The sequence below is a fragment of the Canis aureus genome, chromosome 8 (genome assembly GCF_053574225.1).
Source record: "Canis aureus isolate CA01 chromosome 8, VMU_Caureus_v.1.0, whole genome shotgun sequence".
NCBI classification, from domain to species: Eukaryota; Metazoa; Chordata; class Mammalia; order Carnivora; family Canidae; genus Canis; species Canis aureus.
The window spans coordinates 61,798,046-61,811,628 of record NC_135618.1 but is presented as its reverse complement, the minus strand read 5'-3'; the positions used below and the strand labels follow the sequence as shown (position 1 = coordinate 61,811,628).

Below are 13,583 nucleotides of genomic sequence, written 5' to 3'. Positions count from 1 at the left end.
CAACTTGCCTTCCCATGTATGGTATCAACCTCCTCACAGCTGGTTTTCAAATGCTGCCAACTGGACAGTTCTGATTTCAGATGACCCAGCTCCTCTTCCAGATGCTTAACCACAGAGAGGAGGCGCTGCTCTTCCTCAGCTCCACTGCCAGGTCCAGGGAAGGAGGGTGGGGAAAGAAGTCAGGTGTCATCAGCCATATAGGCTTAAACCAAACACGAGTAACACTCATGTGTAGGAGGAACCAGGGCCACCATGGCCAATAGTATACACACCTCGCCCTGTCCCCGTAACACAGAAATGTACTGTCAGCCTCAAGTCAAAATCCCAAAGAGACCTTATGCATATCAACAGTTCACATGTGTGCACACACACACATGCCCAAGGGCCCAAGCAGGCTGTCCAACACATGCTACGGCCAGTGGCTCCCTTTCAGTGCTAGGAGAAAGCTCTCAAAACCATTTAGTATTTAAAACCTGTATCTTTTAAATAAATCATTAAAAATCTGTGTCTATCCCAAAACTACAAAAAGATTTCAGAAATGAGAATATTTATCAATAATCACCATAACATTGAACATGAAACTTTCAAGCCAATGGAATAGGTATTAAAAATGTATGGCTTCAGAGTTTAACAATTCTATTTTTATATGGAGATTGTACATTAAAAGGTAAAACGTTGCAATACTATATTTGTTTATAGGCAGGTGTAGTTGGTAAGACGATTCATTTCTCAAAAAAACAGACTCCAGGATAAATCTTTTAGGATTTAGGATTCATCCACTGGCATATCAACACATCTTTTTATGGAAATAAAGGATCTGAAAGGGAGTAAAATGTATAAACACTCAAATCCATCCTTTGGGAAGGACATACGGAATCTGAAACAGATCTATAAGGTACATAGGAGCCAGAGACAGGAGGTACGACGTGAAAGCTCAATGTCTGGTATCTGGTTGTCCTCCCCCACCAGCCCCCAGCAGAGCCACAGGAGTCCCACCGAGATGCACGTGGGAGGGGTGTGCAGAGAGCCCGTGAAGATAAAATTAGGGCTGTGGGGGAAAAAAAAAAAAAAAAGGGCAGCTAGAGTGTAGGGGGGAACGGGAAAGTCCGCACTTCCAGGAGAATCTGAGTCCATGGATGAAGGTGCCAGAGAGAAGCTGCCCACACAACACACCCCCAGGAAACGGCTCAGGGGTAGGGCTGTGTGGATGGCCAAACAAATCAGGGTGGCACAGAGCTGAACACGCGGGTGGGACACTGAGAGCCAGGCACAGAGGTCCACCCGTGCCAGGGTTCCGGCTCAGTTCCCAGCACTCCCTGGCAGGGAGTCTCTCTGTCCTCAGGTGGCACCAAGGGCCACCCAGAAAGACACCGCTGGGAGGGTTTCTACCAGAAAGCAGTAACCGGCGGTGCACAGTGTCCCCTGATTAATGACTGCTGCATTCCATGTTATACAAAAACACGTAAGACAAAGTATTAATTCATTTGAAAATTATCCTACCTGGCTGTTCTCAGCTTGGTCTGTTCTAATTCCTTCTGGATAGCCTAAAAAGGACGAGAGAGAACTGTTTCAATACAGGAGTTAGACACTAACATTTCATAAATCACACATCTCGTTGACACCATATTTCTATTGAACTACATGTATTTATCTGTGATTTTTCTTCCAGACCTGCCTGCTGGTTGGCAGTAGAGGGATCTTTTCAAAGTAAACTTTTTAAAAAAGATTATACCACTCATTTTTTTTTAAGATTTTGTTTTTTAATTCATCTCTACACCCAATATGGGGCTTGCACCCATGACCCCGAGATCAAGAGTCCCATGCTTTTCCAACTGAGCCAGCCAGGCGCCCCTCAAAGTAAACTTTTAAAAGATATACAATATATACTCTGAGGAGCAGAAATCACACAGAAACAGCTGATGATTTTCAAAATAAGCAGCTCCTGTCACCAGCACCCAAGCCAAGAAGCAGAACCTTGCCAGCACCTCCAAAAAGTCATTTTTCAACAGGGAAGGAGAGAACCATCCATGGAGATGGGACTCATCAACATGTCCATTCAGAGACAGGGGGCTGATGCTATCACACCGCATCGGGAAGCCTCATCAGTTCAAACTCCAGCTGAATAAGGTCAGAACCCCCCCAGCACAAAGCAGAGCAAGGCCTACTCTCCTGGCCTCTTGCTTCCTTCTATGTGGCCCCCATCCTGTACCATAGATTCTGAGTTCACACCAGGTGACCAGAACACACCTGATTCCACGTGTAGGACCTCCAGGGCCGCAGCATCCCACGTGCTCGGTGACTCCGCAATGGAGCATACCATAGTCTCTGAGGCTCAGATCTGGACAAACATCCCAGCCTCCCCCCCTTGGCTTCACCAATACCTGATAATCATAGCTTTTCCACGAGAAAATTAATGTTGTCTGTCAAAGATTCTTGCTCAACAGACAAAGTAACTCAGGGGAGAGATTGTGACCTCAAGGAGAAATGGGCTCAGGCCCCCCCCGAAAAGACACCCCAGAGTCTGAAAGGCAGACACACTTGTGAAACACAGAAGCAGTAAAATGAGTTCCAGGGGCAAGAGGCAACAGTCAGAAAGATTTTTCCTCACAGGCTGACTGTGGGCACCCAGACGGACGCGGGTGGATGGACGCAGGTACTCTAGCTGAGGAAAGGTCGAGGTGCATACCTCAGACGTCTGCGTCAGCTTTCCAAGAATGTCTTCTAGGTTTGAGAGGCGCAATTCGTGCTCTTGACGGAAAGTCACGGTGTCAGTCTTGGAAAGGAACATACGTGCAAGTTAAGAAAGACCTGGAAGATGCTCCTACACAGAACCCCAAACCCAAGACCACCTGGTCGTAGCCTGGTCTGGTGTCCTGGGGGGGTGGCTCCTCAATGTCTGTACGTCCACCTGTAACCTGAGAGGTCATAGACCTATGCTCACCAGGAGACCTGTAACCTGAGAGGTCATAGACCTATGCTCACCAGGAGACACCCCCAGGGACGGCTCCCTGTTGAGGGAGAACGGGGCTACGAGCAAAGGCACACTGGACCGCTCACTGCACTCACATGCACTTGCTGTGCTGCGACACCCAACTCAATACTGGGCCTGGCCTGACTAGTGCACCCCACTGCCTCACGTGTACCAGCTGACTGAAGTGACTTAATGACACCACACACGTTACCCTCTGGCTTGTGAGGAAAGCATGACAAACCCATCAGGGAAGCAAGGAAACTGCTGAAAACCTGTAGTTTGCTCAACCTACACCCAACAAAGTTGTTCAGGATTCTGAGAAGATAAAACTACATGCATATTGTCGGATACAGTCCCCAGCGAAGTCGAAAGATCCCTGCCAACCACACACACAGACAGCAGGGACGAGCACTGTGCGTCCAGTTACTGAGATCCAGGCCAGGAGATATGGACACCGAGAGTTCACTTGGAACTTTCATTATTGGAGGTTCCATTTGTTACTTAGGCTCTATATCTCTTCCAAATTACAACCACAATGGTTCACAAAAGTTTACATAAAAGTAAGGTTAAAAATAAGAGTAACAGAAACACAGGGACAAAGGTCAACTGGAAAGATGAACCCGGGTTGCTGTCATAGAAAGGGCAGCCACTCACTAACCAGCCGTGAGCATCCTCACTGCCAAGACTCTCACTGTCTCCACCTGCCACCTAACTCCACGCCACAATCAGAAGGTCCGCTCTCTTGGCTGCCTGCTGCAGCAGCCATGGCTACATGTGCCACTGAGCACCCACAATGCGGCCAGCCCAGCTGAGACGCTAATCTCACACTGCCACATGCAGCTGGTGGCATGTGCAACAGCACAGCACACACGTGCAACACATTCGCCAGGAGCATGAGGGGAGCACCAGGTGACCACAACTGTAAGATGAGTGTGGGGCCACTTCAGAAGCAAGCCTAGGATGGTCCTGTGTCAGGATCAGCATCACGGCCACACCTGCGTACAGGTAAATACTGGAGTATGGAGGAAGAAAAGGATAAATCTATACTTAGCTCATCTAATTTAGAACCTTAATTTTAAGTGAGCCCAGACTGCATACGATGTGATGGTTTAGAGAACACTAACACAAATTGAGGCTTCACTGCTTTCCTTTGAACTGTCATCTCTTCTCTACAAGAGAAAGAAATAAACATAACTAAAGGATGCCAGCTCACCACTTCTGTTTGCCTGTTCCAGGACGTCATGGTCACCCCATCCCTGTGGTGATGACAGTATTTCCGGCTGCCTCTGTTAAGAAACACTCCTTCAAAACAACATGTGCTTCCTGTCATGGCTCTACGCTCACCCAGGAAACGTCCTGCCTATAGGGACAGGTTTCATGATCTGCCACCAAGAACAGTCCTGTTTTGTTTTTCAAAACAGCTTCTCCCATGAGATGGATGAGCATCAAGCCTCCCCACTGCTCCCCCATCCACAAACAACCAGTGAAGTTCCATTCACTCCTTCCATCCAACAAAGCTGTTAAATGGCTACTAAGAACACACCAATCATAACTACTGCTTAACTGTGTCAACTGGATCTGACTGAAATCATCTCAATTTTATGCTCGAGAAACTGAAAATAAGCAGACTGAGGAATCAACGAGGGACATCAAGTGCGAAATGCAAAGCAAACCCCAGCTGACAGTGAAACTGCACTGAATTACGTTTAATCCATTCTCAAAGTAACGTGCAGGTCAGGAACAACATGCAGACAGGGCACCAGGTCACCCACAGCAACTCTACCCCCGACATCCACTGCTCCTGACCCCCACCCCCCAGCCAGGTGCAGACTCTGCTGGCTCCTGGTCTTGAACGAGAACCAGGAAACCATCCTGGCACTCAGCACCCTACTCCCAACACCTGAAAAGCACAACCCCTTGTCACAGCAGCGCGTCTCCTTTCTTCGTCCCCAAAAAGAAAACAAACACCTGAGAACTCCTTAGCATTACCTGAGAGTCCGACAGCCCATCGGCACTAATTTCCTTTAAATGCTGCCCTACCACACGCTGAACCAAGGACAGCGTCGCCTCGCCATCACCATCCATCTGGTCCACCCGTGCCTGCAGTGTCTGAAGTACAGTGGCCAGTTCTCTGAGCTTCTCTTCATGGCTGTGACACTGTCCAGACAGCGAGGTCATCTGCCTTTCTACCTCGCTCATCCGATGCTCGTGGAAAGCCTCACCATCCTGCAACAGGGAGGGAATTCCAACAGCAGCACAAATGAAAAATTAAGCCTGGCATCAAATAACCTTAATGCAGTTTCAATCAAAGACACAAAACAGGGTATCACAGCAGAAAGTACCCCACAATGTGTGCAGACATGCTAAAGGACAGGACAGGATGATGTCTGTCATCAGGGATTTTCTTTATGGGGCCGACTATAGGGGGCTTGTCTTTTCTTCTTACTTTCTATATTTTCTGAAAGTATTGCCTACTTACTTTTTTCTTTCTTTCTTTTTTTTTAAAAAAGATTTTATTTATTTATTCATGAGACACACAGAGAGAGGCAGAGACGTAAGTAGAAGGAGAAGCAGGCTCCCTGCAGGGAGCCCAATGTGGGACTTGATCCCAGGACCGGAGGATCATGATCTAAGCCAAAGGCAGATGCTCAACCACTGAACCACCCAGGCTTCCCCATACTACTATTTTTTAAATTAAAATTAACTGAATGAGATAACTTACGTATGCATTACTTCAACTATCTCAGAACATTTAAGAAGCTATAATGCTTGCTCATTTGACACTTAACAATATTTTCTAAGCCGGGGCACCTGTTCTCTGAGGAATACAGATGTAGAATGCCAGAGATGGGAGCTTCTGTGTGGTTACCTGGCTCAGCTGAGAAGCGTCAGGTGTGAACATGCTCTCGGGGCTGTCCACCCGCTGGGTTCCATATATGCGTGTCCAGTTGAACACAGGCAGGCCTGAAAGGAAGTCCCCTTGGCCCCACAAGGACAGACCACCACCTGGAAGGAGACAGGAACCAACTGCACGTGTGTGTACAGACAGTGCTCTATTCTTTCCCTAATTTACTACTTCATGTATATGCATTAATCATATAAGGTAACTAAGTCAATGCTCTATTCTTTCTCTAATTTACTACTTCATGTGTATGCATTAATCATATAAGGTAACTAAATCAAAGTTTTCTTACCTAGTAAAAGTAATAGTGGAATGAGCAAGATTAAAAACTTGCAGATATTTCGAAGGCACCTAGGAATAAAAAGAAAAATATTAACTTGGATAAAAGAAAAGGCAGGGTGTCAGCATTCTATTTTTATCTCTGGGTGATTTTATACAAAATACCCCTACCCTTATTTTAAAATGAAAATCTGAAGTGTTAGAAATGCAGTTACAGTTGCTTTTTTTAAAAGTAGGCTCTGCACCCAATGTGGGGCCTGAACTCAGGACCTGAGACCAGGAGTCACAGACTCTCCTGACTGATCCAGCCGGGCACCCCAGAAACACAGCTACAATATCATCTAAAAGCTGTGTGCACACCTAACAAGGAGACCTGTCTATAAAACAGTATCTTCTGACCTATATTAACAATCAAACACATTCACTATTGATTGGCCTGGCGCTGGGCACTATGGTCACCCGGGACCAGGGGGAACACTGCCCCAGAGTGGGAGCCAGAGTCTGGTTCCCAATCCTGATCACACCCCTCCCAATCTGTGTAATCCCGGACAAGGCACTTAGCTCCTATACACTGCTATTTTAACAATGACAGCTGCCTTTGCTTTCTCACAGGTGTGGTTTGAAAATTAAATAAAAACATGAAAATATTTTGTAAAATATAAAATGATATACAAAAGGCAAGACATTAATATACCAAACCATAAAAGCAATGTAAATATAAACTAAATCATTATAAAATGATGTATATGGCTCAGGACGATGAAGCATCTGCCTTCGGCTCAGGTCATCATCCCAGGGCCCTGGGATTGAGTCCTACATCAGGCTCCCTGCTTTTTCCCCTCCCCCTGCTCTCTCTCTCTCTCTCTAATAAATAAGAACTTTAAAAAAATAACAAATGAAATTATATCCTGCAATTAGCACAGTTCTTAAACACTCGAAGTTGACATGACACTTGTTTCCTTACCTTGTAAGAAGAAACACATTCAGCCACGAAATCAAGGTAACAAACTGGTACCATCCAATCCCGAGCCACCAGAATATTCCAGAGGCTGCCTTCCCTAAAAGAACAAACACCAAACGTTTTAAAGAAGTGCTCTTTGGAAAATCAAACTCCTATATGGATTGTTTTGTGAAGGTCACGCAAGAAGCACAGGGAAATCTGCTAACAAATATTATGTAAGCATATGAAGTTAGGGAGGACACGTTAGGAAGATGTCAATCACCATAGCATATATTCAAACACAGGAACATCACTAAGCACACAAAACAACGTGTAATGCTGAAACACAACACAAGCTACAATGAGGAAACACCAAATCCATGCATTCTCAATTGCGGTTAAACCGAGCAGCTGGACTGACGCAGGACCCAACACAGCAGAGAATGAGGAATGCTCATGCACCTAGAAGCACGTATGTTAGCACTTCTCAGTAATCAAGAATGAAACATGTTATATCAGGGAGTAATGCATGTAATCCTAAGATGAAATTTTCATTTGGTTAGCTCGATATTAACTGCAGGTGCCTAACTGCTCAAAGACTTGCAGAGAATGCTGACACAGAAAGCCAAAATAACCACCTGGAGCGACCATGGCCAACCAAAGAACGCACAGCAGTGTCTTCGACACAGACCATCCAGAAGCTCCGATCCTTTGCAGCATCTGCACCAACAGGTGACCTGCGACAGATAACACGTGTGCGAGAGGGCCACACTCAAAATACACCAGAAACCAGCTCTCCACAGTTACAGTACAAGAGGCCTCCCCTAGTATGCATTTCACCAAAATTCTCTCAAATCAGCCAAGAGTCTCTTCTCAGGGAAAAAAAAAAACAACCAACCATTTTAAGTCCAATCAAGACTCAGATTCACTTATGAAAAGCTGCTATGTGCCCAATGGTTGTTCCCTTCCTCCTGCAGACACTTCAAATGTGACATGCAGACTCTCCTGTGAAACCCCACATGTTCACGGCTGGTGCTGACAGAACCTGCAGCTAAAACTCTGGGGACACCAGTAGGTAACATGCTCCAAGTGAGACCAGCACGACTCATTACATTAGACCAAGATCAAAATGACCAACATTTTTCAGTGAAATAGTACTTGGGGATCATAAAGGCAGTACCACTGGATAATAGAATAAGACAATAAACTTTGTATCAAACATCACACATTACATAAGGCAGAAAAACTGCTTATGAAATCAGTTTCGTTTCATTTTTTGAAGAGTAACTGCTGAAATTATATATTCCTATAAGGAATTGTGTGTTGACTCCTGATAATGCCTAATTATGAAAAGAAATATGATTTAAGGGAATTTTTTTAATCTATCATTTTATGTTTTATTACCAGTTAAGAGATCTTTATTAAAAACCTGTCTAGGGACACCTGGGTGGCTCAGCGGTAGAGCGTCTGCCTTTGACTCAAGGCGTGATCCCAGGGTCTCGGATTGAGTCTGACATCGGGCTCCTGCAGAGAGCCTGCTTCTCCCTCTGCCTGTGTCTCCGCCTCTCTCTCTCTCTCTCATGAATGAATAAATAAAATCTTAAAAAAAAAAAAAAAAAGAAAAAAAACAACCTGTCTAGGGGCACCTGGGTGGCTCAGTGGTTGAGCGTTTGCCTTCGGCTCAGGGCATGATCCCAGGGTCCTGGGATCGAGTCCTGCATCAGGCTCCCTGATGTCCTCTCTCCCTGTGTCTCTCATAAACAAATAAATAAAAATCTGGAAAAAAAAAAAAAAAGCTGTCTAAAAATGGTGCCCCTTTGGTAAGAAACTTACAGGTATAAATCGGAAAACCTCTAACTTTGCATGTACGTCTCCTTGTGGTAAATGTTCAGGAGACCGCAGTCTACGGGGTGATGCTGTGTGTCCCAGTGGATCAACTCCCCCAAGGGAGGATCACCAGCCTTTCTAAACCTTTTATTTCACCTCAAGCAAGCTACTTTTCAAACAGTCTCTGTATTTTAAGCTAAAGTTAGTAGTCCTGTCTGTTTTTAACAAGTACTTGACTTGCCAATACAAACAAGGAATTACGGCATTTGTGAAGAACACATTAAAAACAAAATAAAAAGGTGCAAACAACAACCTGTGTAAGAAAAGATGTGCCAAATGGCCCCTGCCACCCTTTTTGGACTTGAGGACTGCTGGCGGATAGCTCTGTGCATCTCAAGGAGCTCCTTCCCCTTAGAGTCATTGCCTGTGGGCGGTGGTGACAAGACATTAATTTGACAGATTACTATGCAAACCTGGTCAATCTGAACTGTGCACAACAATAGCAGTTTGAGAAAATTAGGAAACTCGGTTATGCAAAAAAAGAAAAAAATGAAAGCAAATGCAATCTGGTGGCTCCTGGTGTCCATTATTTAGAGTTCAACAAGTCTGCATTAAGCAAGGGGGTATCTGGTCTGTGTCAGCAGCCTCACATCACCACCTGTGGGGAGCCGCCACCACTGCCCCGTGAGCCCACGTGACATGAAGCCATACTTACACATGGACTCCCCATGCACACTGAGCTGGCCGTCCTCTCTGAGAAGCCCTCCTACATTCACTGTCCCACAGTGATTGGAATGAGCTGCAATACACGCAAAACAGGCTCAGAGACACTGGTCGAGGCTGAGTTCAGATGCTTCCCAGATGCGGTCAGAGAGCATGCAAGGCCAGCCTCCATGACTTAGGTGCAGGTGAGGCTTGCGGGGGAGGCAGGTGGCAGGGCTGTGCTAGGGAGAGAGGTCAAAGCCCCACCTGACCGAACAAGGCACCACACCCAACGCAACACAGAGAGAGGCCCCGCTTAAAAATGGCTGGAAACACTACATTCTAAATGCCATTCAAATAAAGTATTTCTGCTTTAAAAAGGTAATAATCAAAACTTGAGTACTTTTTTAAAAGAAATAACTAAAAATGCTGAAATACGGTTCCACTTTCAGAAAACAGAACCAGAACAAGACACATGAAAACTTCCATCAGCTCCCTCACAGGAAGACCCCAGCAAAGCACCATAAGAAAGGCTGCGGAAGAGCACAAGAGGAGAAACGTGGATGAAGCACCACGCTGGGAAAATAGTATTTTCTCCACCTTGAAAGCATTATCAGGTGGAAAAAGGAGGAAAAAAATTATTTAAATACCTTTTGATTCATGGCTTTTTGACTTAAAACTTTTTGATTCAGGATCTTTTGATTCATAACTTTTCAATTTGGAATTTTCTGATTCATAATTGAGCTTCATTAAAACCACTCGAAAAAGTTGGACTAAGAATGATGACAAGGATGACGAAGTGTCCTTGGCCAGCCACAAAATCCTATCCATGTGGAAAGGGGCACCGCCTATTGAAAAACCGTGAACAGTTATTTCTTCCCACAAGGCCATTTACTCCCCTGAAAAGTCAGATAGCCAAATCATTCATTTTAGGCAAAGCAGAACTGGCTTTTTAAACATACATCAGGGAGGACAACTTAAGAAGAGCCGTAATGACACACGTCACTCTGCCCCATGTGGCACAGGTCACCTCCAGACAGAGGCAGAGCTATCCAGCATCCCTGCACTAGAGAGCCAAATGACAAGCCTGGGTCACAGGCGCACCCCCCACAAGAGCAGTTCTGAGGGACTGCACCCCAACCCTGCCTCCATACACTCCAGAGGCTAGGTACCTGCACAACAGCCACCCCCGTACTCTGTCACCTGCTTCAGGAGCATCCACTACAGCATGTGCCTCAGAGGACACTACAGAGAGCATTGGCATGAGCACCTGGAAGGAACAGGCCTCAATGGACCCCAGCTCTCCTCCATTGTCATCACTGCCCACAGCTTCAGAAGACACAATGGAATCTCTGACAACTATTTATCTGTGAATCTGCAATGTCTAAGGTAATAGTCAACAAATTATGGTTGCTAGAAATTTTTATCCCTGAAAATAAGTTTTCATTGAGTGTAGACTGGGGAAATGCTTCTGAGACTCATCCACTCACTCTCCTGGCTCAGTGAACCCTGAGTTCAGGTGTGGCATGCAGCCACCTGGAACTGGTGGAGTCTGAGTGGGAGTGATTTTCAAGGAATGTGCTTTTTCATGTTTTCTTTTTCAAATAGCCTACTTAGTAACCTACTTGTGATTTGGAGGCCCTTACCAAAGCACTCATAGAACCGGAGCTAGCTGCAGCCCTCCACCCCAAGCACCAGCACCAACTCTGTTTCCCACTGTGCTGCCCAGGTGTCTTTTACCCTGTACTGAAAACTTCAGAGAAACTTACTTGGAGGTAATGCATGGTCTGTTCTGCTGATAAACAGAAATACTGGAATTCAATTTTTAACCCATGGGACTGGCAAAATTTTGAAAGCACAAACAAATGAAAAACTGGCTAGACAGTATGGAATTAGGACGCTCATATCACCATAGCAAGAGAGCCATCTGGGTCAGTCCTTTGGGAAATCAATTGGAGGAATCTATTTAAACTGAAATTTACAATAACTTTTTTTTTTCAAGCAGTGATATGTATTTAGGAGCTGAAGACTGGGACAGCTTTTAAAATATATTTTCTCTAAAGACTGAGGCCGGTTCAGGAAGCCAATGCTGCTCTAAGTGACCAAGACAAATGACAATTTTTCAAAGTAGTGACCTGTCTGTCCTAAGAGGATTTATGTGTTGCCATAGGCAAGACGGAGAACAGAGAATTCTGAATTTGTCTCAGTTCTCGATTTCCTGGGTGCCTCCCTGTGAGGCCTAGGAAGGTCCCTAGAGTCCACCCTTCCATGCTTCCTGGGAGGAACCTGGCCTGTCAGGGCACAGACACCCATCAGTATCCAGCACAGCTGGGTGTCCCAAGGAAAAGACTTCCATGTCTCTTAAAGCCTTTTTGATGTGAACCAGAAATTCACGTTTTGTCAAGGCTGCACTCCTTCCAAACTTCAAAAGGCTCAGACTCAGAAACTATACTGCTGAAGCGGGTCTGTAAGTTCAAATGCATCTGTTCTACTTCTAGTTTGTCTGCCCTACGGAAGGATTTGCCCATGTACGCTAAATACATATACACAAGGAAACACACCCAGAGAACATTTTTAGAAGCATAAAAACAGAGGGGTGCCTGGTGGCTCAGTCAGTTCAGCATCCAACTCTTGACTTCAGCTCAGATTGTGATCTCAGGGTCTTGGTTTGGAGCCTCATGTCAGAATCTGTGCTCAGTGGGGAGTCTCTCCTTCTGCCCCTCCCTCTGCTCATACATACATGCATATGTGTGCACGTGTGCTCTCAAATAAATAAAATCTTCAAAAGCATCAAAGAGAAAAAAATGTGAATTTCCATCTAGACAGACACTGATTAAATACATTTTGATACAACCATAAATGCAATAGTAGATAAACATCTGAACGAATAAGGTCAACCTGAATTGGCATATAAAATAGAGTTCCAAAGCCATATATGTACTATGATAGCATTTAAGCAAAACAAAACAAACTATGTATATCTATGGGTACACAAAAGCAAAACATAGGTAGCAGTCGCACATTGTGAATGTACCAAAAAATGCCACTGAATCGTATTCTTTAAGATGATGGACAGATAATTTTATGTTACGGGCATTTTATCCCATTATAAAGAGCAAAAGAATTTGCCATGATCTCTTACTAGTAGCACCAGTTCCCTCTAGAAAGGAGACCAGAGGGGGATGGGCTGGGACCAGGGGAAGGAACTTTTATCTGTACTATTCCAAGATTTTACCACCAGACTATTAAGTAAAAACAAAAATAATGACAGAGAATGTGTGTGTGTGTGTGGGGGGGGGTAATTTATGCTTAAAAAAGAGTTGTATGTGTTTTCAGTAACTGCGGTAAGACTCAACAATTCACGCAGTATGGTCTCCACCAGGCAATAGCAGGAGAAGCCAGCTGGACCCCACGCGAGTGCAGTCACCTCTGGGTGGTAGATTACAGGTAACTTTCATTTTCTTCCTTGTGCATGTCTGTCATTTCCAAATGTTCTCTGATAAACACTTTACCCAAATAGGAACAGAAGTTTTTAAATTACTGCTGGTCATACAAATCAGTGTTATAAAAGAGCAATGAACTATAAGCACAGAAGCCCAAAACAGATAAAAATATAGCTTGTTTTCCCCTCAAAAACATTCAAGATCAATTCAAGCAAGAAAGTGCAAGACTTCCAGAGGCTACTGCCAAAACCACACCCAGCACTTTTCCATCTGAGCTGAGGTCCAGCCACCAACTCCCATCCAGAGCCTCAGGATGAAGACCATTGGCTGTTGGTAATAAACAGACGTGAACTTTATTTACCATGATGCGGGTCAGGGGAAAGCAGCGAGTGTTTCTACACATGCTCACTGATCTGCAAACACTGTTCTCGCACCAGCTTACGGTTGGTAGAATGTACGTTTACTCAAGCCTCAAAACGCAGCCTCAATAAAGCCAGACACGTGGCATGTTGGTGGTTA

The 13,583-nt window shown here is 45.0% G+C and overlaps 1 protein-coding gene across 18 annotated transcripts in view; it reads right to left on the bottom strand.

Annotated features, from left to right (window-relative positions):
* The window catches only part of SUN1 (Sad1 and UNC84 domain containing 1), a 51,449-nt gene that overhangs the window by 11,350 nt on the left and 26,516 nt on the right, over positions 1-13,583 (bottom strand). For 10 of the 18 annotated variants that reach the window (XM_077907447.1, XM_077907451.1, XM_077907461.1 and 7 more), the window contains 11 exons: positions 10,272-10,469; positions 9,635-9,718; positions 9,233-9,343; positions 7,731-7,829; positions 7,117-7,210; positions 6,166-6,224; positions 5,841-5,977; positions 4,961-5,197; positions 2,687-2,773; positions 1,501-1,544; positions 5-144 (listed from right to left, as the gene is read on the bottom strand). In XM_077907447.1, the coding sequence (XP_077763573.1) occupies positions 5-144; positions 1,501-1,544; positions 2,687-2,773; positions 4,961-5,197; positions 5,841-5,977; positions 6,166-6,224; positions 7,117-7,210; positions 7,731-7,829; positions 9,233-9,343; positions 9,635-9,718; positions 10,272-10,469 (1,290 nt within the window). The remainder of the gene's footprint in view (positions 1-4; positions 145-1,500; positions 1,545-2,686; positions 2,774-4,960; positions 5,198-5,840; positions 5,978-6,165; positions 6,225-7,116; positions 7,211-7,730; positions 7,830-9,232; positions 9,344-9,634; positions 9,719-10,271; positions 10,470-13,583) is intronic. The other 8 variants (XM_077907465.1, XM_077907466.1, XM_077907452.1 and 5 more) reach the window with 7 other exon arrangements.